General features: G+C 41.4%; 2 protein-coding genes across 3 annotated transcripts in view; one reads left to right on the plus strand and one right to left on the minus strand.

Annotated features, from left to right (window-relative positions):
• Positions 1-9,286, minus strand: part of PAPSS1 (3'-phosphoadenosine 5'-phosphosulfate synthase 1) — a 95,827-nt gene extending 86,541 nt beyond the window's left edge. The window contains exon 1 of the mRNA XM_026499139.4: positions 8,977-9,286. Coding sequence (XP_026354924.1) covers positions 8,977-9,036 — 60 coding nt within the window. The 5' untranslated portion in view covers positions 9,037-9,286. The remainder of the gene's footprint in view (positions 1-8,976) is intronic.
• SGMS2 (sphingomyelin synthase 2) overlaps positions 9,168-24,845 on the plus strand; it is a 156,981-nt gene continuing 141,303 nt past the window's right edge. For both annotated transcript variants that reach the window (XM_057309993.1, XM_057309994.1), the window contains exons 1-2: positions 9,168-9,229; positions 13,920-14,098. The gene's annotated coding sequence lies outside the window, so the exon portion shown is untranslated. The remainder of the gene's footprint in view (positions 9,230-13,919; positions 14,099-24,845) is intronic.

The raw sequence follows: 24,845 nt of genomic DNA on the forward strand, positions 1-24,845 counted from the left end.
AAGAAACATGTATCTAGTGAATTTTAATTCATTCTGGCCCTGTAAAGTATCTCCTGTTTTTCTTTTTAAATTGAGTAGAACGTATAAAATTATCTGAGAAGCTATAAACAGCTGAAGATGTGGTTTGGAGAAAATACAAGATAAGCAGAGGTTGTCTGTTTTAACCACTAGAAAGGAACGCTACCTTGGGGTTCCTTGAGTCCTACCTTTAAAAACCTTCTGGCAGCAGATATGGCAATCTAAGGAGGCTTACTGTTATGAATGTTTGAGATTTTTCATATTAAAAAACAATCTTAAAAAAAAAAAGATTTGCCACAACCTCCTACCTCCCAGTTTCTCAGAGTAAATCAAAGAGCATTTTTTGAAACTACTGGAGTGGCAAGGTGGTAGGATTACCCCTGAATTTTACTGACAATCTAAAGGCCACTTCCACAAGCGATCTTCTTTCTGTCCCTCTTCCCTTCTTTTCCACCCACACTAGCCAAATCCTTCCTATAATTCCGCCCAAAAGAAAGGACATTAGTGAGTCACTAAGGGCTGAGTGAGTTATTTCCTTCTCATTCTACATTCCTACTCTCCGTCTTCAATGGCCTAACTTCTCTCCACATGACGGAGAAATCAGGCTTACTGTTTCTTTCCTTATAGTCTGGGTGGTTTGTAGAAATATTTATGTGTCTTGGTATGTACATCCCGGCAGTCCCTATATATTTACTGTCTACATGATTTGTTATTTAGGGACTGTTTTATACTTTCAGCCGTCTTTCTATGTATGTTTAGTTTGACTTCCCTGGGAGGGTAGGTCAAGCACGTGAGTTATAGCTCTATTTTCCCCAGCACCAACCTCTTCCTTTGCGCCTAGTCAGTGCTCAGTAAAAGTTAGATCTAAGGCATTTATTTTAAAGCAGGATTTGTTTTCTCTGCATAACTTGCAAATGAAATGATGACAGACATTCAGAAATCTTAAGTCTAGCAGAAGTGGGACAATTCAAGAGAATTTACTCACTTTCTACACTTCGGGCTAAACAACCATCAATCCCATTACTAGGCTAACATCACGAGGCCTCTGATATCTGTGGTGCAAATTTTTTACACGTTCTACAAACTTCTGTCATGACGCACACAAGTGGCCCTGTGCGCCTTATTTGACCCATCTTAATTTCCACGTGGGCACTTCCCTCTGGGACAAATTAACTTCTCCTATGATGTCATTTAAAGAAGTGTATGCCTTGGGAGTTTACTATGATCTGATGAACAACGCTGCCTTTTTAAGTGAAATCTGTAAAAGCACAGAATATATACCAAATATGAAGCCTAACTGTGGACTCAACATCCATCACCCACCCCACCACCCACCTTAAACTGACTGCTCAACTGTGTTCCTACAAAGGGAATCTCTGAAATGGTAACAGGCATGTTCCTTGTATGTCTCAAGACTACGGAGAGATGGCAGAGTATGATGTGAGTAAGCTGAAGAGACGATCTCGAACATACAAGGACAAGCAGCCTTTACTTCACACTTCGCTCAGTTACTGATAATTGAAGTTAATCTTTTGAACCTTAACAAGCTAAAAACGGGGCGCCTGGGTGGCACAGTCGTTAAGCGTCTGCCTTCGGCTCAGGGCGTAATCCCAGTGTTCTGGGATCGAGTCCCACATCAGGCTCTTCTGCTATGAGCCTGCTTCTTCCTGTCCCACTCCCCCTGCTTGTGTTCCCTCTCTCACTGGCTGTCTCTCTGTCAAATAAATAACTAAAATCTTAAAAAATAAATAAATAAATAAACAAGCTAAAAACGAACAGCAAAAGTGAAGATTGTACACTCCTGGAGGCTGAGAAAATCTGAAAATGCTATACTTAAAACCTTGCTACTGCAGACCACGTTGCACAGCAAGGCCGGAATGATGCTTCTGGTCTGTAAGTGAATCTCAGGCTCCACCCTTGACCTCCCGAATCCAAACTAAGTTCCTGGCAGGCTTATCCGATTGCCGTCAACTATCATGCATGGATTCTGCATATACACGAGGGCTCTCCCACAGGTCTGTTTTAAAGATTGAGTAACATTTAAATATTTAATGGAGATTTTAAAACGTCAATACCTTTAATGGAAGGGCCCCTGGACGACCTCCAGGTGGAAAGCCCAGCTCTAAGAGATTCCTAGAAGTCAGAAACGAATCTAAGACTATTTGGTGATTGAGCCCTTTTAGGGACTGGGGATAAAATAAAACAAAAACATTTCAGGAAAAGAGACAAACTATACACAGATAAAGAAATCATTACACCATGACAGACCCCTGCGCCTCCCACCAGGGTGACTGCACATCAGAAGCTGGGGAGACAAAAATTCAGTAACCTGTATCTCGGAAGCTGAACTTGAGAGTACACACAAAAACGTGTGCACGAATGCTCACGGCAACATTACCCGTAACAGCCAAAGAAGAGAAACAACTCAAACGTCCATCAACTGCTGAATGGATAAACAATGTGTGGCATATATCCATAAAATGAAATATTATCCAACCAGTGAAAGAAGCCAGACACAGTAGGCCCTACATTGTAGGATTCCATTTATAGGAAAGGGTGGATCAGGGACATCCAGAGACAGAAAGTAGTTACTGGTTGTCAGGGGCTACAGAGGAGGAAGGGGTAGGAAGGGGAATGACTGCTCATGGGTACGGGATTTCATCTGGGGACAATGAAAACGTTCTGAAATTAGATATTGGATGGTGGTACAACTCTATGAATATACTAAAAAAACAACGAACTGTACACTTAAACATATGAGAGAGAGACACACAGGGAAGGTATGCAAGCATCAAAGAAACTCGAAAGAAGAGACAGAATAGCTGCATTCATCTAAAAATTAGAAACTGGACTTCTACAGATACTGTCTACTATTCCCACTATTCTTATTCAGTTAAAACTCGCTTGGTAAGGAACTTTATCCTTAAAATGGTATTTCACAGAAATAATTCCCATTTAGGTAAATACCAAAAAGACAAATTATTCTCTTCGCTTCAATTACTTAGTAACTTGCTTTCAAAACGATTCAGGGTTGGACTCTGACTGTTTTGTCACTGGTATGCTCTAAATAATTGATCTGCCACAGAGCAAAAGATGGTAACTTCCAGGCTGGTGGGTAAGAAAATGGTATTACCAACTAGATTTTACTTTAAATTACTAATCTGGCATTTCACAGTTATGCCGTTTTTTTCCTTTTTCTTACTCAAAGCAAAGAATAAAACAGTGTGTCTCAATTTCAGCATTAATGACTTTTTGAACCAGATGACTCTCAGCTGTCCTGTGGACCGTGGGACGTTTAGCTGCATCCCTGGCCTCTAGCTAACAGATGTCAGAAGCCCCGCAGTGCGTGCGTGCGCACACCTAACAATCAAAAATGTCTCCAGACATTGCAAACACCCCACTGGGAGCGGCAAAATTGTATCTGGTTGAGAACCATTGAAGCAGAGAACTACCCCTCAAAACTCAATGTAACAGAACCAGGCAAAGCTTACTTCACAATTCACATTCAGAGACACAACTCTGCTAAGGGAAGGCCAACACTGCTGGTACCCTGTCAGAAGTCAGGGCTGCAGAATCACCAGAAGCATGATTCCAAAGAAGCCACTATCTCTCAAAATTTCCTTGCCCTGAAAGAAAGTAAAAATGAATTACATAAACAGAGAGTAGAAAAAAGTGTTGACAGCCATCCTAATGGTACTATCTAGAGATGCCCTGTCCAAGACAACGTTCTGAGACCATGAAAATGTTCTAGACTGCACTGTCCAATACACTGGCCACTAGATACATACGGCAGTGTAGCACATGAAATGTGGCTGGTACAGAGAAGGAAAAGAATTTTTCATTTCACTTAACTGTAACTCAATTTAAGTTGCCACAGGTGGCTAGCAACTATTGGATTAGACACAGACCCAGACCTTGCTATCATTCTTGTTACTCTTAGTCAACATTAAGAGTCCATTCTTAGCAGAGGTCCAGCTTCAGGCATTTTTTCCAGCAGCATCTCCCTGGCGTCCAGTAGGAAGACCAATACCTGCCCCTGACCACAGTCAGGCCAATGTTGTTTAGAATGAATACACTGGCCTCTTCCTCAGCTTTTCATCAGCTGTGTGTTCCATTTCCGCATGCTTGTTTTTTTTTTGTGCCACCTCGGTCTTCCCCAAAATCCAGAATGGGCTACCAGCCTTTTGTAAAAGGCACCTAGCGGTATAAGGGACAAATTGCTCAAAAAGGTAGAACTGGTAAAAGGGAAAATTATCTTATTCATTTGTTTGCCTTTTAATTAACTCTGTCCCGGAGAAAATGCGACAACCATGACAGTAGGTAGGACTCTGTCTTCTTACCACTGCATCCCCAGCACCTGAATAAAGGCTTGCACAAAGCTGGTGTTAAATATTTGATTAAAAAATAATAACAAGCACACCATAAATAGTGCTCATGTGCCAGATGCCACCACTGTGCTCCACATATATTGACTTATTTAAACCTTACTACAACTCTAGGAGGTATGCACTATTGCCGCCACTATAAGCTACGTTTTATTATCCATGTTATTACCTTTGAGGATAGTGAGGCCCAGAGGTATTAGGTAATGTCCCCAAGATCACACAGGTGGTAAGTGACAAAACTGTCATGTGAATCCTATACATACAGAGCTTATTCTCTAACTTAAGCTGTGCAGATATTACTGTTATCTAGGCTTTTAGTATCTGAAGCACCCAAGCTGACTCTGTACCACACTCCTATCCCCATGTTGCTATATGAGCGGAGCGGAGACACAGAACATCTGCAATGAAATCTCCCTACATAATACGTGGTAATAGCACCATGCAACATAACACAGGGATGCACAAACAGTTCGGCAATGTGTGCACATGGAAGGGCCGCACCATACAGTGAAGCAGCCCAGCTCTGAAGATTTTAGTAATTGATAAAGGTAATAAACAGGCATCCCAGGCAGAAGGAAAGGGCTTGTGTAAAATCAGGAGGATGGAAGGTACAGAAGGAAAGTTGGGGGTGGAGATAGGGAGCTATGGAAATTCAGGGAGTGGTGGAAGAGAGGGGAATGAAAAGGCAAACCAGAGTGAGAAAGTATGTGCTTCTGAAAGTCAGATCACTCTGCGGAGAGTAGGCTCCAACTCCACTATAAGGTAGGTCTACGCAACCCAACATGATTCTACCGAATGGGTGAATAACACTTGGGCCTGAACTGAGTGCCCCACGTTTCCCTCAGCCCAGCTAACACACTTCCAAGGTCAGATAAAAGCTGATCCCAATGGAAAAAGGCTCTGTGAGATGGAGAATGGTATTCATTACATCGGATTGTCAGACTGAGGCAAGTTCACTCCTGAGTTCTCTTTCCCATTCTTGCAGATGTATGGAGGTATCTCCCCAATCCCACAACATTACATTTTCCCACGTCTTTGCCTATCTCTCATGAATCCACTTCTTTTACCAACTCCTTCACAGAAGATACTACCCAAAGCTTAAGACTTAATCTCTTTTTTCCTCTATATTCTCTAACTCAAATTTAACCATCAAATCTTTATTTCCAACTTTAACCTAATTTAATCCCTATCGCTGTGCTGTCCACATGTCTCTACTGAGTATTTGAAATGAGGCTGGTCTGAAATGAGATGTGTACATGTAAAATACGCACTTAAGTAAAATATCTTAGTTTTATATTCATTACGGTAGTATTAAAGTTAATTTATACTGAAGTGACTGTTTTAGATATGTTGGGGTAAATAAAATACACTATTAAAATTTATTTCAACCTGTTTCTTTGTACTTTCTGTAATGGGCCCTCTAGAAAATTTTCAACTATTTACGTGGCTCCCCTTATATTTCTACTGGATAGCCTATCTACTAAAGCTGAACCTCACACTCAGCATGCTGAAAACTGGGTCCACCACTAACAACTCTATGACCTCTCTGGGCCTCAGTTTCTTCATCTATAATGTGGAAATACTAATTGTAATGAAGAGGGTAACTGTAAAAAAAAGAAAAAAAAACAAAACTAAGAACCACACACAACACTTATATATGCCAGACAGTTCTAAGCATTTTTATATATTAGCTCCTTTCAATCTTCACAATACCTCAGTGAGACTAGCATTTCCATTTTATAGACGAGCAAATGGAAGCACAGAGAAATTAAGTGACTAGCCAAAAGGTTACACGGTTAGTAAATAGTGGAGCCCAGATCTGAGCCCAGGCAGCTTTAAAGGACTATCTCTCATGACACCCACTTCAGAAATGTTGCAAAAACTCATTAAGTTAATTTAGATAAAACATTTCAGACTGTACTGGGCACAGAGTAAACTCTCCTCCCATGTTTAACTATTATCACCGTTACCCCAGCCCCCAACCTACTTCCCCATTTCCCAGCATGTCACCACCTTTCTCCGAATGTCCCAGGATTAAAACCTCAGGATCAACTTTTAACCCACCTCCCTCTTTCATCCCCTAATTCTAATTAGCTTCTTCTTACTCTCCTTTGAATGTTTTTAACGCACCTATTCCGCTATTCCCACTACCACCTTAGCCTAGCCCTTTGTACCCTCACACTGGGTGAATTCATACCAAGAACAACTTAAATAGTGCTTGTGCACCAGGCATACTTCAAATATATTAATTCATTGAAACCTCACTATAACCCTGTCTGTTCTCCAGGACTTTCACATCTGGGCTCAAAAGTATTTGATTTCCTCAGTAGCCCAGTCTTCCTGGAAATCCAACTCCATCATGTGATGGAAAGTTTAAAGGTATATGGCTTGTCACACTACTGCCTATCAGTTGACTTAAGTATGTGAAAGGGAAATACGAGGAATGTTCTCTATTGGGGCAAGAAGACTTCTAAATCCCATAAAATGAAAAATTCTAGCCTCCTCAAAAAGCTCCCACGGAATCAAGTCTTAATTCAGCAACCAAACATTAACAACTGCACAACCTAGAGCCCTCCCCATTCAAACTTATCTCCACTCCTCAATAAAAATTCCCCAGAGGACGGGTGCCTGGGTGGCTTAGTCAGTTAAGCGTTCAACTCTTGGTTTCAGTCAAGGTCATGATCTCAGTGTCCGGACGTTGAGCCCTACAGCAGGGCTGCATGCTCAGCAGGAAGTCTGCTTGCAGATTCTCTCCCTCTGCCCCTCCCACCCCACTGGCTCTTCCTTAAGCTCTCCCTCCCTCTCTCAAATAAATAAATAAATAATCTTTAAAAAAAAATTCTCCAGAGTTGTTAAAACAGGTTTCTTCATTGTTCCCAGAGTAAAAATAATATTAATTCTTATTCCCAGCCCTTATTCATTCAGCACCTCTCTGACTCACAAATCTGAGTACATTTCTCCTCCATAAACCCTCCCCAAACACCCAGGATAAACTCCTCTCTGCTCTAAATTGCAATAAAACGTCTTACACCACTCACTGTGGTCTGATATATTCATTACTTGGCAAATGCCACTTACAAGCCCAACCAGGCCATCAGCAACTAGAAGGCAGGCATGGAGCCCCTCATTTTTCATCTTCTCCATGAGCAGCACAGGTCTCTACAAAGAACACACATCTATTTGGCAGAAGTTAATAGATAAATTATGGATGGTGTAACTGAAATTACCTGTAAATACCCTAATTCAGTCAACCTTATTTCCCTAACTAGGAAATACTTCAACGTACAGGAGCAATACTAAGTTACATGGTAGTGGTTTCACTGAACCTTGAAATTCATTATCTTCTTTACTGCTCAAAACAGCCCAGTGAAGTGCACACTATTACACCCTTGTTAAGTCGGCTAAGGTTTAAAGAAATAGAGTGTTTTTCCACAAGAGTACTCAGCTACTAAATGGCAAAGCTGGAACCAGAGACCATGCCAGTAGTCCAATGCTCTTTCCAATGTCGTAATTCACCTTTTATCTCCTTTCCCTCCTTATCACATAAGGTTAAAAGGATTACGGAATCAGATGAGAATCCTTGGTAACAACAGACGCGGTAAATTCAGGACTTCAAATGAGTATTTGCCTGAAATGGCTTTTTTTTCTTCGACCCATCAAGGGTAATGATGATTCGCAAGGTTGCATTTAAAATTAAACCTCACGATCGTATTATATTGTGAAATAAAAACCCATCTAAACTTAAAACCATTTCCTTTCCTGACTCCAAAGTTGGACACCGCCTCCCCCTCCCCCACCGCAATCTGCTCTATACTTACAAAATCTTAAGTCTGTTGATCATCAAAGAATTAAGGAAGGAAGCAACCTTCTGAGGGCACAGCACTTGACCATCAAATCCAACTGGCAGTTCTTGCTAAACGTTATAAACCATTAGTCCTCCCATACCTTACTGTCTCCAGAAATCGAGTTCTTAAAACTCCATGTTATTTGTTAGACATTCCAATTTAATACCGAGCCACAAAGAACCTCAGTTCAGAGCAGTCTCAACTCATGAATGGCCACATTGTTGGGCACTCTCCCTTCACACTGAAACTCAGAAATGGAAAGACGTGGAGATGGATCCAAACCTGGGCTAAGTGCACTGGCAGAGCCAAGAAAACCCAGAACGCACCGAATGCGCCCCCCTTCGCCGCCTCTGCAGACCTTCAGGCCACTTCAAGGGATGCGAGCAGCATCCCCCATCGGGGGTACAAGCTTCAGCGGCCGCCAGCTCACTCCCAAAGGACTTTCTTCCAGGTCTCTTCCGAGCCGAGGAGCTGGGGAAGGGGTCATTCTTCCCCCAAAAGGTGGGTCGGACCGCACACTGCGCCAGCCGAAGACTCCCGCCGCGCCAGCCCGTCTGGCACCCCCCCCACACACACACACACCGCCCCAGCTGGGAGGTGCCGCGGCCTCGGGTACCATCCCCGAGCTCCAGGGAGGATGCAGAGGACGCGGGAGGGAAGCAGCGGCTCCGGAACAAGCAGCAGCCACAGCCTCCCAGAGCCTCCTTCGCTCTTCTGCCCCGACTCACCCAGTTCTGCGCATTATTGCTCAGCTTGACTTTCTTGCACAGGCTCCCAGGGACCTCCATAGCCGCAGAGTGCGCGCGGATGCCGGGATCCTCAGTTCCCGGAGGATAGCAGGAGGAGAGGCCGGCGGGGGCGGGTCGGGAAGGCGGGGCCTCCTCGCGCTAGGGTCGGCGCGCGCTTACGTACGCACGCCCTCGTGCTAGTGCCTCCTGCGTGGCGCGTCGGTCGCGCCTCCGAAATGGGTCTGGAGCAGAGGTATGTGGGGAGGGGCGAAGCGGCGGGCGCGAACCTTAGGACGGAGTTGGGGGCGGGGCTTTGGCGCTCGCTTCGGTGCGGGCGCGCGCTACGCTCCTCCCTCTTGATTCTAAGGAAGGGGCGGGTCCTGAGAAGATAGTCGTGGGAGTTTCCTGGCCTCTCCCCAGCTCGCCCGCTTGTGCCGCGCAGGCGCTGAGGCTGGAAGCGAGTCCCAGACGCAGGCCGGCCGCGTAAGGGTAAGGGAGGTACTTGGCTCTCGGTTCTTGGCGTGCTTGGCTCTCTTGCAGCTGATGCTGGTTGGGAGAAGTCATTGATGTAGTCTCCTGCCCCTCTGGCTCTTCCTTCATAAGCCTGGCCACCGGTCTCCTGTCTACCCAATCTGTATCCTTGTCACCCTAGCCACATTTAAAAAGGGCTTTTACAGCCTCGCAAAGGGAAGAAATGATTTGCCGAACAGCTCATTCGCCACACGTTCCGCTTGGTGCCTTTAAAATTCTGCTTGGCGGCGCACAACTTCAAAAAACAGTCAATGCCCCATCCCTGGTCATCAATTATTAATATCTCGACTGGGATCTGTGGTTATCTGCAAAGTGCCTCCTTCCCCACTTTGAGACCTCTCTTCAAATCCGGAGATTTCTGTCCAGTAATTCTCACCGGGTAGGCCTAAAGGACCCCTATATTATTAACTTTTCTGGAAATTCTTAGGGGACTGAAATCTAGACTTAGGGAGGGCTGCTGGTTACCACACGGTAGAATGCCTACCTGTGCAGGACATTTTCAAATCCACCTAATTATTACAGAGCTAGTTCATAGGAAAATGGTTGGGGTATGGGGGAGCTTCCTCCATGAGTTCTCGCCCTCCTCCCATTACTCTAAGGACTTTTCCACAGCTTTCCCCTGGCACAAAAATTGTTTGAAGCTCTGCTCCTCTGTAACCCAGTACTCTCCACATCTCACTCTCCCACGCCCCCCACACACACACCATCTTCCATCACTAAGACCTGAAGCTATTGCTTTTTAATAGCTAGCAAATCAGTTCTCTATGTATTTCCCCACTGTTACTGTCTTTTATTAGGCCTTCCCTCTATCCAAGATGAATCACAGCTAATACCCTTAACTAGGCATCCTCCCACCTGTGCAGCTGCTGCCCACACCCCTGTCACACACCGTTCTTGAACTGCTGTCAGAGTGGTACTTCTAAAATGGAAATCTGACTTTGTTTACTTGACCATGTAAACTGTCAGTGGTTCCCTATAGCTTTTTCTAGAGGATGTTCAATTTGAAGTCTGTATATAGAACTGAATTGCATTATAATTCTCAATTCTGCCAGTAACAGGAATGAACTTGGAAGTTCAAATGAGAACACAACACCACATTTGAAATCAGCCATTTCTCCAAGGAGTCCTAGGAAATGATATTTAGAGGGAAATGATATAAAGGCATCACAATCTGGGCTTTTAGTTGTGCTTATTGCTTCTCAGTCCATATTTCTGAGCTTTTCCAATGAAAGACATTTTTAGAGTTAAAATATATCATGAGTTTACTTTGATACTCTCAGTTCAAATTCATGATTCCAGGCATCAGTCATGCGAATGAGCCTGTAACATCTTGTCAAACCAGAAACAAGGAAATTATCAAAAAACACTAGAATTAAAAAAAAAAAAAAACTAGAATTAAACAAACAACAACAAAAAAATAGAATTAGGTCAAAAGGACTCAGAAGCCAACTTCAAGAAGTTTTCTCATGTCAAAGATGGCACGATTAGATTAGAGTACTAAAGGGATAATAACTATAAGGTATTGATGCAAATAAAATATGTTTAAATATACATGTTGATGTTTTGATAAGGATGATAATTTAAAAAGGACTCATTGTCATCTTTGGAGGATTCTAGGAAACCAATTCATTATTTTGAAAACTGATAAATAAAAAGAAAGAATTAAACATTTACCCTGCCTTCTCTGCAGTAACTGTAAGTCAGGTAATGAAAAAAATGATGAAGGGGCACCTGGGTGGCACAGCCAGTTAAGCATCCAACTCTTGGTTTTGGCTTAGGTCATGATCTTAGGGTCTTGAAATCAAGCCCCGTGTCAGGCTCTGTGCTGAGCATGGAGTCACTTGAGATTCTTTTTCCCTCCCCCTCTGCCTCTCATGTGCGCTCTCTAAATAGATAAATCTTTTTAAAACATTGATGAGAGGAAGTTCTCCTTGTAGAAATATAGCTAATAAATAAAGAAGGAAAGAAGATCATAAGATCACCATTTTTACCTTCTAATGAAATAATGGATAAAAAAAATGATACTTATGGCTGCTAACAATATGAAAATAAAGAACATCAGAAGCTTTTTTGCCTCCTGATGATTTTTTGTCTCCTGTAGTATTAATGCCCCCTCACAATCAAACCTGATTATAATCAAGCTTTCAGGTCCAATTACCAGTTTACAGTGAATGCAGAGGAAAGAGCAAGATGTAAAATCACCATAAATGAAAGCAGCCAAATCCAAATGGTGGAAAACCATACATCATCATGACCTGATTCTTAAATAATTAAAGGGGGAAAAAAAACAAATGAAGAACTAAAGACTAAAAGAAAACTTAACTGCCTGGGTGGCTCAGGCAGTTAAGCATCTGCCTTCGGCTCAGGTCATGATCCCAGGTTCCTAGGATTGAGCCCCATGTTGGGCTCCCTGCTCAGCAAGGAGCCCGTTTTTCTCTCTCCTCCTCCCTCATGCTCTCTCTCACTATCTCTGTCACTCTCTCTCTCTCAAATAAATAAAATCTTAAAAAATAAATAATTAAATAAAATATATGGAATTTATTTGACCACTGACTCACATAGTGAAGAATTTTTAATGTATATAGCAAGAGAGGAAATTTGAAGAATCCCTGGATTCTTGATATTAAAGGCTTATATTTTTTGGTGATAATAGCTTTGTTGTTATAGTTTTTAAAGGAGTAATTTAAAAACTGCAAGTTGAAGGACTTATCAATGAAATGGAATGCCATAAGTATTCAGAACCAAAATGGGGCTCTTGGAAATTTAACACAAGATAGCCGGAGTGGAAGAAAAGGTAAAGATATCTCCCAGAATGCAGAGCAAAAATCCCCCAAAATAGAAATCGAATTTTTAAAAGAAAGAACAGTCCAGGAAACCCAACATCCAAATACTAGGAATTCAGAAAGAAAAATATCACAGGAAGAAATAAACAAGGAAATTATTCAACAAAGTATCCCAGAAGTGAAGGACTTGAGTCTTTCCCTTAATGTCCAGCTCAACGGAAAAATTGAACATACAAAGCATAGCGCTGTTGTTTGGAGACCCTGTAAGCTTCCAAGGAGAAGGAGAGTTCAAAAACAAAGAATCAGGAATGAGAATGAATTGAGGGCACCAAGAAAAACACTGAGAGCTAGAAGGCAAATAGAACAATACCTTCAGAATTCCAAAAGAAAAGAATTTCCAACCTAGAATTTAGAGTTATTATACACTCTTTCTCAAGGAAATTTGGAAGGTATTCTCCCCTTGAATGAAAAAAGGGAGACATGGCATTCAGAAAACAGGAGTTTCCCCACAGGAGACAGCCCAAAGGGAATTCCCAGGTTGATGATGAAGGAAGATCCGGGGATGACTGCCATGTACTGGGTCTAGCGGATACTCCGTCAGAAGGCTCTCCAAGGAGTCAGAAGGCCCTTGGAGAACCTTGGTTAGGAAGACAAAATAAATAAAGCATCTGATAGAAATAACCATACTGAAAATGATTCAGACAACTGAAAAGGAGTTTGGGGTTATATTAGTGAAAACTACTTAGAAAAGTAAGTCATCAAAAAGGACACATTTATCGCACCATTTCTTTTTTTTCCCCTTAGATTTTATTTATTTATTTATTTATTTACTTACTTACTTACTTATTTGTCAGAGAGAGAGAGATAATGGCAGGCAGAGGGAGAAGCAGGTTCCCCACTGAGCAAGGAGCCTGACTTAGGACTTGATCCCAGGACTCTGGGATCATGACCTGAGCCAAAGGGAGACATTCAACCAACTGAGTCACCCAGACATCCTTATCACACCCTTTCCATACAAACTGTACTTCGAGGTAATCAAATAGTTGATGAAGAACAGTTTATACTGATAAAATTTTAACTGATAAATGCAGAAGGAATGTTAACATTTTAAAATCACCATTTTTGATGGGTAGTAAGGAGGGCACTTGTTATGATGAGCACTGGGTGTTTTATGTAAGTGATGAATCATTGAATTCTACTCCAAAAACCAATCTTGTACTTTATGTTAACTACCTAAAATTTAAATTAAAAAAGGAAAGAAAGAAAGAAAGATAGAAAGATCACCAGTTTAAACACCTGATGAGGTAATTAAGGTAGGCAACAATCATTAGTGTCTGCTAAAAGTATTTGGTGAAAGACAGTGTGATGGTCATTTTGTGTTTCGACCTGAATGGGTGACAGGGTGCCCAGATACTTGGTTAAACATTACACTGGGTGAGTCTGTGAAGGTCTTGCTGGATAAGGTTAACATTTGAATCAGTAGACTAGGTAGGCTGCTCTCTCTGATGTGACTGGGCCTCATCCAGTCAGTTGAAGGCATAATTAGAACAAAAAGATGACTTGTCTGCAAGTAAGAGGGAACTCCTGCCTTACCTCTTTGAGCTAAGATGGTCTTTTTCCTTGCTTCAGACTCCAACTGAGACATTGGCTCTTGGGTCTCATACCTGCTGTCATTCAGACTGGAACTTACGCCATCAGCTCTTGTGACTCTCAGGCTTTGGGACGTGGAGTAGAACTGCACCCTCTGCTCTCCTGGGTCTCCAGCTTGCTGACTACAGATCTTGAGACTTCTCAGCCTCCATGATCAGGTGAGCTATTTCCTTATAATAAATCTCCATCTATCTAAACTATTGGTTCTGTTTCTCTGGAAAACTCTGACTGATACAGGTAGGAAAGGGAATTTTATAATGGAGAGATCAGGCTGATACCACCTGCACCCACTTACCAATTTTAGCATCTTCTAAAAGTGGGACACCAGATATCATGTACCTTAAAATGTGATATAATAAGAAATACTCAGCACTAATTGTCTTAATTTGTGTTGTTCAAGAAGCAGGACATGGAAAGAGGATTTGAGTACAAGTCCCTTATTTAGGAGGTGAGCCCAGGAAACGCAATTAGTAAAGTGGGAACATGATACAGGAACATGAAGGAAGTCAATAAAGCAGCCATTATAGGTAACTGGAGCTTAATCCCACTGAGTAACTCTGAGAAACAGTGCTGAATATGTGCTTCAAAATATATCACCTGAGAGGAGAGAGCTGGCGTATTTATACCACTCCCTTCAGTCGTTATTCAAGGACTACTGCTAGGAAGTGGAGTGTTCATGCTCTGGTAATTTTGGATTGCAATGGGCATAAGTATAGAGAGCACTGGTCCCAAAGAAAGCCTTCATGCAGAGAAATGGAGGTTTATTAACAAGTGGAAGTCAGGATGGTATGTTCCACAGCAGTAAGGGCTGAGAAGATATGCATGCAGCACCAGAAGTGTTTGCTATAACTACTTATGAATGATTCTTAAAAAAAAAAAAAAAAAAGCAAGGGCATATGTCTCTACTCTTTCTTTTTTTACATAAGAGGTTTCTTAAGAAGAGAAAAAACAATAAAGATCTCCACAAAGAAAACCACATACACACACACACACACACACACACACACACACACACGGAAGGAAAAGAAAGAGAAAAAAAAGAAACTATCTTCAGAGTAAAACTATCATGGTGGAAAGGAAGAGTAGCAATACACTGTTATTTCAAGATATGGAGATAGGTACCAAGAGATTTACCTGGAAGACTTTAGAGTGGTTGCCTCTAGGGAAGGAAAACTGGGGGAGGAGGTGAAGATGACCAGGGATTTGCTCTTTGTCTTAAAATTCCTTGTAGAATCATTTGAGCCTAAACTATTTGGATACATAATTTTGACACAGACATACAAAAAACTTTTTTAAAAGACTGAATTAGAGGTCAAAGGAAGTGAGCATGTGGGAACAACCCTTAAGATGTTTGGCTTAAGGGCACCTGGGTGGCTCAGTCGGTTAGGCGACTGCCTTTGGCTCCGGTTTTGATCCCAGGGTCCTGGAATCCAGTCCCACATTAGGCTCCTTGCTCAGTGGGGAATCTGCTTCTCCCTCTCCCTCTGTCGCTGCCCCTGCTTGTGCGCTCTCTCGCGCTCTCTCTCTCTCAAATAAATAAATAAAAATCTTTAAAAAAAATAGATGTTTGGCCTAAAAAAAGAGTAGAAAAATGAGACAAAGCTGAAGAACAATACAGAATCAAGGTAGGATATTTTAAAAAGAAAGGATAAACTAAAGTAAATTATATGCTGGTAAGAATGACCCAACAGAGAGCAAAGGTAATTAACGGATCGATGGAGGTCTTCAAGGGTTGGAATCCAGGACACAAGATGCCAGCCCATTTGTATAGGAGGTAGGAAGATGAGACACTTTCCACTGAGGGTGTTTATTTTCTCATGTAAGTATGAGGCAAAGCCATTAGTGAGAGAGGACCATACTTTGAGAACTACTGCTCTAAATAATGAATGGGAGTTCCTAGATATCTGAGATACTTACCCTCATGACATATTGTATGTTCCAACAGTCATCAAAACTGAAAAGAGCAAATTAAATATTTTAAGCTAAACCAAGGAGCTATAGAAATTAGGAAACCCAGAGCAAAGTGTATCTTAACCCTTTTAGGAACACAGGTATTCTCAGGAAGAGGGTAATAGTTTTGTAAAAGCTTGGTAATATACCATAAGTCACTCACCTGGGTAGTTAGCAGAGCATCGGTCTCAGAAGGTGGTCTGGGATGGACAGAACTTAAAACTTGCTGCACAAGCCAGAGGTAATGTGCACAAGGATCCCATTCACCCTCCACCCTCCCTATTGTTAGTTAAAGCCCCACCAACTGAGAAACTGGTGGGACGATTTGGAGGCAAGCGGAGATATTTTATTTCCATCTGGAAGGAATCACTGCAGTTTCTGGAAAATTCCCTTCCTCCTACTCACTTCAAGTCTCTGGGCTTGCCAGAAGCCAGTTTGTAGGAATCATCACCCCTCCTGTCAAGGCAATTCCATTTCTTCACATTTTGGATAAATTTATCTCAAGGAATTCTTCCAGTTCTAAAGTTATTCTAATTTAGGTGTCAATTGTACCTGAAAACAAGAATTTAATCAAATCCACAAATTACCTTTAAGCACCTTACCATGTAAAACATTGTGTTAATAATTTCTCTCTGTTAAAATAGCTGAGTAATAAGTAATGGGAAGCAACACCAAACACAGCATATATTCTTTTCCCTAGATTCTTTCAGCATCATTATGATGAAACTCATCCATGTTGTTGTGTATATCAATAGTTTATTCCATTTTGTTGATGACTGGTATTCCATTGTATGGTGTTAGGATTTTGTTAAATTAACATTTGTTAGGTAGAGCACAGGTGCTGGATGGTAAATTGTGACTCAACAACAGAATGCAAAAGACATAAAGAGGTTTATTACTCATAGGTCTTTGAGGGGCCACACTAGGCAGGGTGCAGGCAGAGAAAGAGGCAGGACCTGGGGCAAATGCCTTTATTAGGATCCCAAGGTGGAATGCTCTGGTCCCCAGGCTAAGGCCGATTAATTAATTCAAATCAAAGAGAACAGGGGTTCTGGTAAGCTCCGAGGGGGTCTCATCTTTCTTTTTTTTTTTTTTTTTTTTTTTTTGAGATTTTATTTATTCATGAGAGAGAAAGAGTATAAGCAGGGGGAGGGGCAGGGGAAGAGAGAGAAGCAGGCTCCCCATTGAGCAGGGAACTCAAGACCCCCAGATCATGACCTGAGCCGAAGGTAGATGCTTAACTGACTGAGCCACCCAGGCACCCCTGTGGGGTCTTATCTGAGGGGCACATAGGGGAAAGTCCTGGAAGGTTGGGGAGACTGTTATCACAAGGGCCGTTGGGGAAGTCATATCAGGAACTTATATTTGCTTGTGACTCTGTGGGCTGTTATCTAGGGTATGTGCTTGCATGAGGGGCTAGTGTCAGTGTAAGGTCTCTGCTGGTCCGCTGGCCAAACAGAATAGATGCCAAAGCAGCAATACCGTGGAGTGGTTTAGTTAAACTCACAACATGTGCATATGCCATGATTTGTTTATTCATCTATTGAAGGATATTCGGGTGATTTCAGTTTGGGACTCTTGCAAATAAAATTGCCATGAACATTCATATGCAAGTCTTCGTGTGAGTATATGTTTTCTTCCCCACCCCCCACGCCCAGGGAAAAATCAAGACGTATCAGTATCAGGGGAATGACTAGGCCATATGGTAGGCCTATGTTTAATTTTTTGAAAAACAGCCAAAACCATTTTCCAAAGTGGTGGTACAATTTTACATTCTTCCTAGCAGTGCATGAGAATTATAGTTTCTCCACATTATTGCCAATAGGTTGTTATAGTTGGTTTTTAAATTTAGTCATTGTGATAGTATGCGATGGTATCTCATTATAGTTTTAATTTGCACTTCCCTGATGACTAATGATGTTAAACATCTTTTCATGTGCTTATTTGCTATCTGTATATCTTCTTTGGTTAAGGGTCTGATCAGATCTTTTGCCCATTTTCTAATTGAATTGTTTGTTCTCTTATTGTTAAACATCTTCTCATGTGCTTATTTGCTCTCTGTGTATCTTCTTTGGTTAAGGGTCTGATCAGATCTTTTGCCCATTTTCTAATTGAATTGTTTGTTTTCTTATTACTGAGTTTTGAAAATTCTGTATATATTCCATCTCAAACATTTTACTTTTCATCTCTAGAAGTTCAGCATGGGTCTCTTTTATTTCATTTTTGTTTATTTATTTTTTGAGGGGGTGGTAGGAGAGGCAGAGGGAGAGAGGAAGAGAAAGAATCCCAAGCAGACTTCATGTCCAGCACAGAGCCCGACACAGGGCTCAATCTCACAACCTGGATATCATGACCTGAACAGAAATCGAGAGCCAGGCCATTAACCATCTGAGCCTCCCAGGCACCCCAGTGTGGGTCTCTGTTTAAAAATGTATCTTCCATGCTTCCATTTCACATGAGCAATCTTTCTCCTACCTGTTTGAATATATGTAAAGTAACCATTTTAATGTCCTTATCCACTAATTCTGTTTTCTGTGTTTTCATCTCTTTGTATTGATTCATTTTTCTCACTGTAGGTTATATCTTCCTCTTTCCTTGTCTTTACCAGACCCCTAGTATTGTGAATTTTACCTTGTTGTATGCTGCGTATTTTTGTAGTCCTGTAAAAATTTTTCAGTTAAGTTACTCAGAAATAGTCTGGTCCTTTCAAGGCCTTAGCCTATGACTAATTGTGCCCCATCACTCAGAATACCATTTTGAGTACTTTGCCCAAAGCCACGGTTTTCCACTCTGGCTAGTGGGAACACAACCTATTTTCTGCTGGTTGTGAGCTCAGGGCGTTTTCCACTTTGCTTCTTTTGGATGGTATTTTTCTCTGTCCTGTGTTAGTTTCCTCACGTGCCTTTGGCCCGGTGCACTTTCTGCCATCTTTGGAGCTTTCTCTGTGGTAGCTCTGTCCTCTCAAGTACTCTATCCTCTATCTCCGCGAGTCCCAGCTTCAACTTCTTAACTCAGCGGGACCACAGATTTCTGCCTGGGTTCCCGTCGCTGCACTGTGGCCAGGAAACTCTCTGCAGATAGTAAGCTGAGACGGTTGGTTGTAAGGCTTACCTCATTATTTCCTGGTCTCTCAGGGGTCACTGGCCTACACTGCCTGGTAGCCAATGTCAGGAAGCCATTGTTTCATTTATTATTTTAGTGGGCTTTGTTTGTTGTTTCTGGTGGGAGATGACATCCAATCACTGACACTTTATCTTCCCAGAAGTAGAAGTTGCTTTTTTTATGTGGTTACTTTTATAGTTATAACTTCTTTGCCTTTTTTTTTTAAGCTTCACCATTTAACATATATCCCTAGACAGTATAATTTAGTCTTGACAATTTAAAAAGTGTGCTATGTCTTTAAAATGATTTTATTTTTTTGAAGATTTTATTTATTTGAGAGAAAGTGAGCAAGAGCAAGAACACGAACAGAGAGGGAGAGAGAGGGGAGAGGGAAAGGGAGAAGCAGGCTCCCCGCTGAACAGGGAGCCCAACATGGGGCTCGATCCCAGGACCCTGAGATCATGACCTGAGCTGAAGGCAGATGCTTAACCAAGTGAGCCACCCAAGCTCCCCTTTAAAATGACCTTAATCTGTAAACGTACTCCTCCATCCTTTTCATTTTCTTATAGTGCCTCTAAAGGAGAGTAGGGTGCACCTAAGTAAATGTGGAAATAGCTGGAGTCTGAAACTAAAGGCAAAAGGAACTGCACATAAGCACTGACCTAGTTGATAAAGTCATTCCCCATAAGGGGACAGCTTACTTCTGCTGCTGCTATACATGTGTAATGGAATTAAACAATTCCATACGTGGATGGCACAAAGTAGGAGCCAGGTTTCTCACCATTGCAGTGAGAGTCAGATAAGCAAGGTGGGGGGAGGAGAGACGGGAGGACATAATAGATTTGGTAATGGATTTGAATTGGACACATTAGTAAGAACGCATGTTTAGCTTAATACAGATGCAGATGATTACGTACAGAAATATTTATAGATATGTGTATATACGTAAGTGATATTCGTGTTTCTTTGCTCTGTCACCTGAGAGGACTCAAAGGAAACAGCACCCCAGTAAAGTGAGTCCAGACCTTGGTTTCTAATACCATTTCCAGTCGAAGGAACCAAGTTTGTGGGAGAAATGGCTGATTCTAGGACTAGTGAAGAAATACACAAGGTGAGCCTGGAACACCTTGGAGTGCCAGAGTGTTTTTGAAGTACAAAAAATAAAAAACAAAAACAACAAAGCACTGCATTCCTATAGGTCTGTCAAAGGAGTACAGCCCCCAAACGAAAGAGCTCCCAATGGCCGAAGCTGGAAAAAATTTGAGGAACAAAATAAAGCGTATGGGATTATCACAAGTGTAAAATAAATATCTCTGAGTCCATATTGACACATAAATGACTGAATAAATATACAAATGGGGAAATGAGACAAATAGCCCATGCAGAAGGATTCTAAATAATTTATGTAGATATTCAAATCTCAAGGAAAGGGAGCATAAATTTCTACTCCTTATATATGGGCTGTGCTCACTTCCTCTACATTATGGAAATGGAAAGTAAACAGTAACTTCACAAATACCAACTCAGTAACTTGACAAATACCAACTCAGCCAGGTAAGCAAGATCAACATCAACAGAGATAAATCACGTTGACAGCGTGTAGTCTTGGTATGATGTGATGAAAATGACACTTGGCCCCGTGATCTTCCTCTAAAAACTCATAAGCCCAGTTGAATCATGAGGAAAACATCAGACAAATTTCATTAGACAGACAACCTACAAAATACCTCACCAGTATTCCTTAGAACTGCCAAGGTCACGAAAAACAAGGCAAGTCTAAGAAACTGTCACAGCCAGAGGAGTCTAAGAAGACATGACAACTAAATGTAATGTGGTGTCCTGGTTGGGGTCCTGGGACAGAAAAAGAAATCAGGTAGAAATTCAAAAACTAAGGAAATCCAAATAAACCCTGGACTTGAGTTAATAATGTATCAGTATTGATTCATTAAGTGTAACAATGTCTTATACAAAGGTAAATACTAACAATAGGAAAATGGGGTGTGGGGCTATATGGGAACTCTCTGTACCATCTGCTTAATTTATCTGTAAAGTAAAACTGTTTTTAAAAAATAAAGACTATTTTTAAAAAAGGAATCATGACACCAAATGCTAAATCCCCAAATGGTCGGCATCCTCTGCGGCTGTCTGGACAACAGCAGGCAAGTTCTATTTACTCCTGGCATCTCAACCTAATTCTCCCTCCTGAAAATTGCAACCATGCCCACTATTTGACTTGGTGTTTAGATCAGTATTCTGTCTCTTCTCACTGACATTCCAGACATGCATTTCTGTGGACTTAATCTGAGTTTTCTGGGTGCTGTTCTCCACTGCACACCACCCTCTCCTAATAAATACCCTAGGGAGTGGTTGCATTTTGACTCCACCGTAGGCTTAAACTAGTGGCCAGCAACCCTTTCTCCTGGTTTCCTGCCGTTCCCTAGAAGAGCTCTGCTTTAGTAATTAGTGAAATTTGCACAGCTCCAGCTTCCCTGGTGTCCATGTGCTCTTTCCTTCCACCTGCACCTTCCTCCTATACTTAATGTTCTCATATTCCTTCTCAGTAGTCGGTGGGGGAAAATAACATGTCCAGAACTAGAATTTTCATCACATATTTCTGAGATCCTTTAAAGAAACATCCTCGCCTATAGCCAGTTTCTTCTGCAGCTATTAATCAGAGTTTCCTACAACAGTTGAGAACACTGAGCAGTTCATTTGCCAGCTGCCTCTGTCCTACCTATTGTTGGGTGCACAGTAGGAGCTCCTGCCGTGTTTGCATGCTCGCAAAGGGCCATGTCACAGTGGCACTACTCCCCTGACTATACAATTGAATAGAGTGTTTTCTCATTCTGAAAAAGAGAACATAGGTCTCACTCCCTGACATCACATACTAATTAGACTCTTTCAGATAGTAAGAAATAGAAACACAGATGGCCACCTTAGTTAATGGGGTTTTATTCTCAAGATGGGGGAAGAAAGGGAAAGAAGAGGAGTTTTTAGCAGCCACACAAAATAGGATAATAAAGAAATAACACCACGGGCGCCTGGGTGGTTCAGTTGGTGAAGTGTCTGCCCTCAGCTCAGGTCATGATCCCAGGGTCCTGGGATCGAGTCGTGCATCGGGCTCCCTGCTCAGTAGGGAGTCTGCTTCTCCCTTTCCCTCTGCCTCTCCTTCCCCAACTCATGCTTACACTCTCTCTTTCTCAAAGAAATAAAATATTTAAAAAGAAATAGCCCCGTCGTGCTCCGTAGGATGGAAACTCCTTTATTCTCCCCTTCTGCTTCTACTAGTTCTACCTCTACCAAATAACTGACGGATTTTCTCACAAACTACCCAAGTAACAGGATCTAATTTGATCTGTCTATCACAATCCAATTTAGGCTACCCCTTTTGGTGAAAGCTCTCATGCCGGCATATCTTGTAAATTAGTTGCCCCCAGGTCAGGTGTCCATCTGGAGTCTCATCACCTGCAACTAGGAGATGGGGTTCTGTAGTCTAAGGTACAGCAATTCATTCATTAGAAAGCACCTAGATGGGGGTTGTAGGTCTGGAAGAAACTCGGAATCATATACTCTCTTCTCACATGATAGACCTATTTTCCCAAAGTTCCTTCTGTTGGAAATATCAATTCTTTGTAATGTCAATGTGTGTTTTGTGGAAGAGGGTCCTGTGATAAATCTGATTCAGCAAATATTTATAAATGATTACTAGGTGCCAGGCACAGTTCTATGCACTTAAATGTGTAGAAAATGTGGGTTAAACAAAATAAATTTTTATACTGCAAAATCCTGTTTTTAGCATGCCATCATAAGCTCAAGAGAAGGGCTATAGTTCGTACTGTCTCCCAAATCTTTTAAACCAGGTTCTCTTTTCCTGAAAAGCATTTATTTCTTAAGCCTCAGATTACATGAAAGATACATCTTGAGAAACACTTGATTTTATGATTGAGGTTCCAGGAAATGATGTTGTCAGGGGACACGTGCGCTGGAGTAGCTAGTCTCCACAAGGTACCTCCTCTCCCCTGAAGAACCACCCCTCCCAGTATCCACCCCCTTGTGTAGCCCCTCTCCCACACTGAATCCAGGCTGACCCTACGACTTACTATAGCGAACACAATGTAGCAGAAGTGACGATGTCAGTTCCAGGCTTAAGCCTGACAAGTTAAGAAATCTAGCTACCTTGCCCAAAGTCCTACATGAAGAAGCCACGTGGAGAAAGAGAGGCTCTGATACTACATGGAGAAGACCGAGGAATCCAACCAACAGAGAGAACCAAAGCCCCAAATATCTGACTCCAGTGGAACTTTACCAGCCAAACCTCATTGTTCAATCCATGCTAGCTAAAATGGAAGACTTGTGCATGAAGAAGTCATCCTGGCCATTCTGGTTCTAGTAGTGAAATACACAAGCCATGGCCAAATCCCAGTCCACAGAATTGTGAGGCATAATAAATGGTTGTTTTAAGCCACTGTTTTGAAGGAATTTGCTAGACAGCAATAGGTAAACAAAAATATATAAAAATAATTTGAAGAATTATTGCATAAACTTAATGTATTGTGCCTAAATTATGTTCCTGATTACATGTGTCTGTTTCAGAAATGACCCATTTTAGATGAAATATAGGTATTTATCCATATATTTATCTATAGACCTATCTATATAGGTATTTATCACTAACCTTCTTTTATTTTTGGAAATAACCACTTTATCAGTAAAAATTAAAAATCAAATGAAGTTTTGAAATATTTTGTCACAGAAAAACCAATTTAACTGTGCATACTTCTTGCAGTAAACAAAATTAAAGTACTTTCATACAATAAGGAACTAAGAAAAAATTGAATTGACTTGAGGCATCCATTTATTTATAATTGGCAAATCTAATTTAAAAGCACATCTGGTCTGTTTAGCCTGCAAATATCAATAGCAATTAGGAAATTATAAATTCCTAACATTAAAACAAGATCCTAATTTCAGTCAGGGAACATTATCCTTTATTTACAAGCTTGGGGATACTAATTATTTACTAATTATTTACAAAGGATAAAATGTTAAACACAATCCTCTTTCCTCCCCCTCCTCCTTTCCCCTTGCCTTCTGCTCTGCCTTCCCTTCATCCCTACTTTTTTTCTCCCTAGATGTCCAGAATACTGAGTAGGTCACACTGGCCTGAATGTTTGTGAGGTAAGATTCTGAGAAACCCATGCATTCATTTCAAACAAGCCACTCAAAAGGCCAGACCTTGTATTACTATGTTGTAATAGCAAGAAACCATTCCCCACTTTAGGATTTGTTCCCTTCTGGGTTGAGCAGGGTAGCAACATAAAATGCATAAGATCCTAAATCAGAGCTCTTCACTCCTTACATAAAAGTTGTATTCTTGGCTGACTTTATTGGACACGACTCCCAGATATTCACATGGAAACTATTCCATATAGATATTTGAGTAAGTGAAATTCATGAAAGCAGAGTTGTAGAATAAGAAATTAAACATTTAGGAGTTAAGTTTTTATTTTGGAGTTATAGGAACACATTTCAAGATGATATGAAAAGGCACACTAAATGATAGTATGTCCAATAAAATACGAGTTAATATTGTTAAAGGAAAAACTGGAAGAAAGGAAGGCATCGTGGAGCATCAGAGACAAATGAAGAGTCAAACTAATGTGTCGTAGTACTTTCTATGTTTGTGTCCTCCCAAAATTCACATATTGAATCCTAACCTCCAAAGGTGATAGTGTTAGGAGGTGGGGCCCTTGAGGGCTGAGGTTATGAGGATAGAGCCCTCATGAATGGGATTAGCGCCTTATAAAAAAAAGACCCCACAGAGATCCCTAGCCCCCCCCTTTTTTTTTAAGA

The sequence above is a fragment of the Ursus arctos genome, unplaced genomic scaffold, assembly GCF_023065955.2.
Source record: "Ursus arctos isolate Adak ecotype North America unplaced genomic scaffold, UrsArc2.0 scaffold_11, whole genome shotgun sequence".
Classification (NCBI taxonomy): domain Eukaryota; kingdom Metazoa; phylum Chordata; class Mammalia; order Carnivora; family Ursidae; genus Ursus; species Ursus arctos.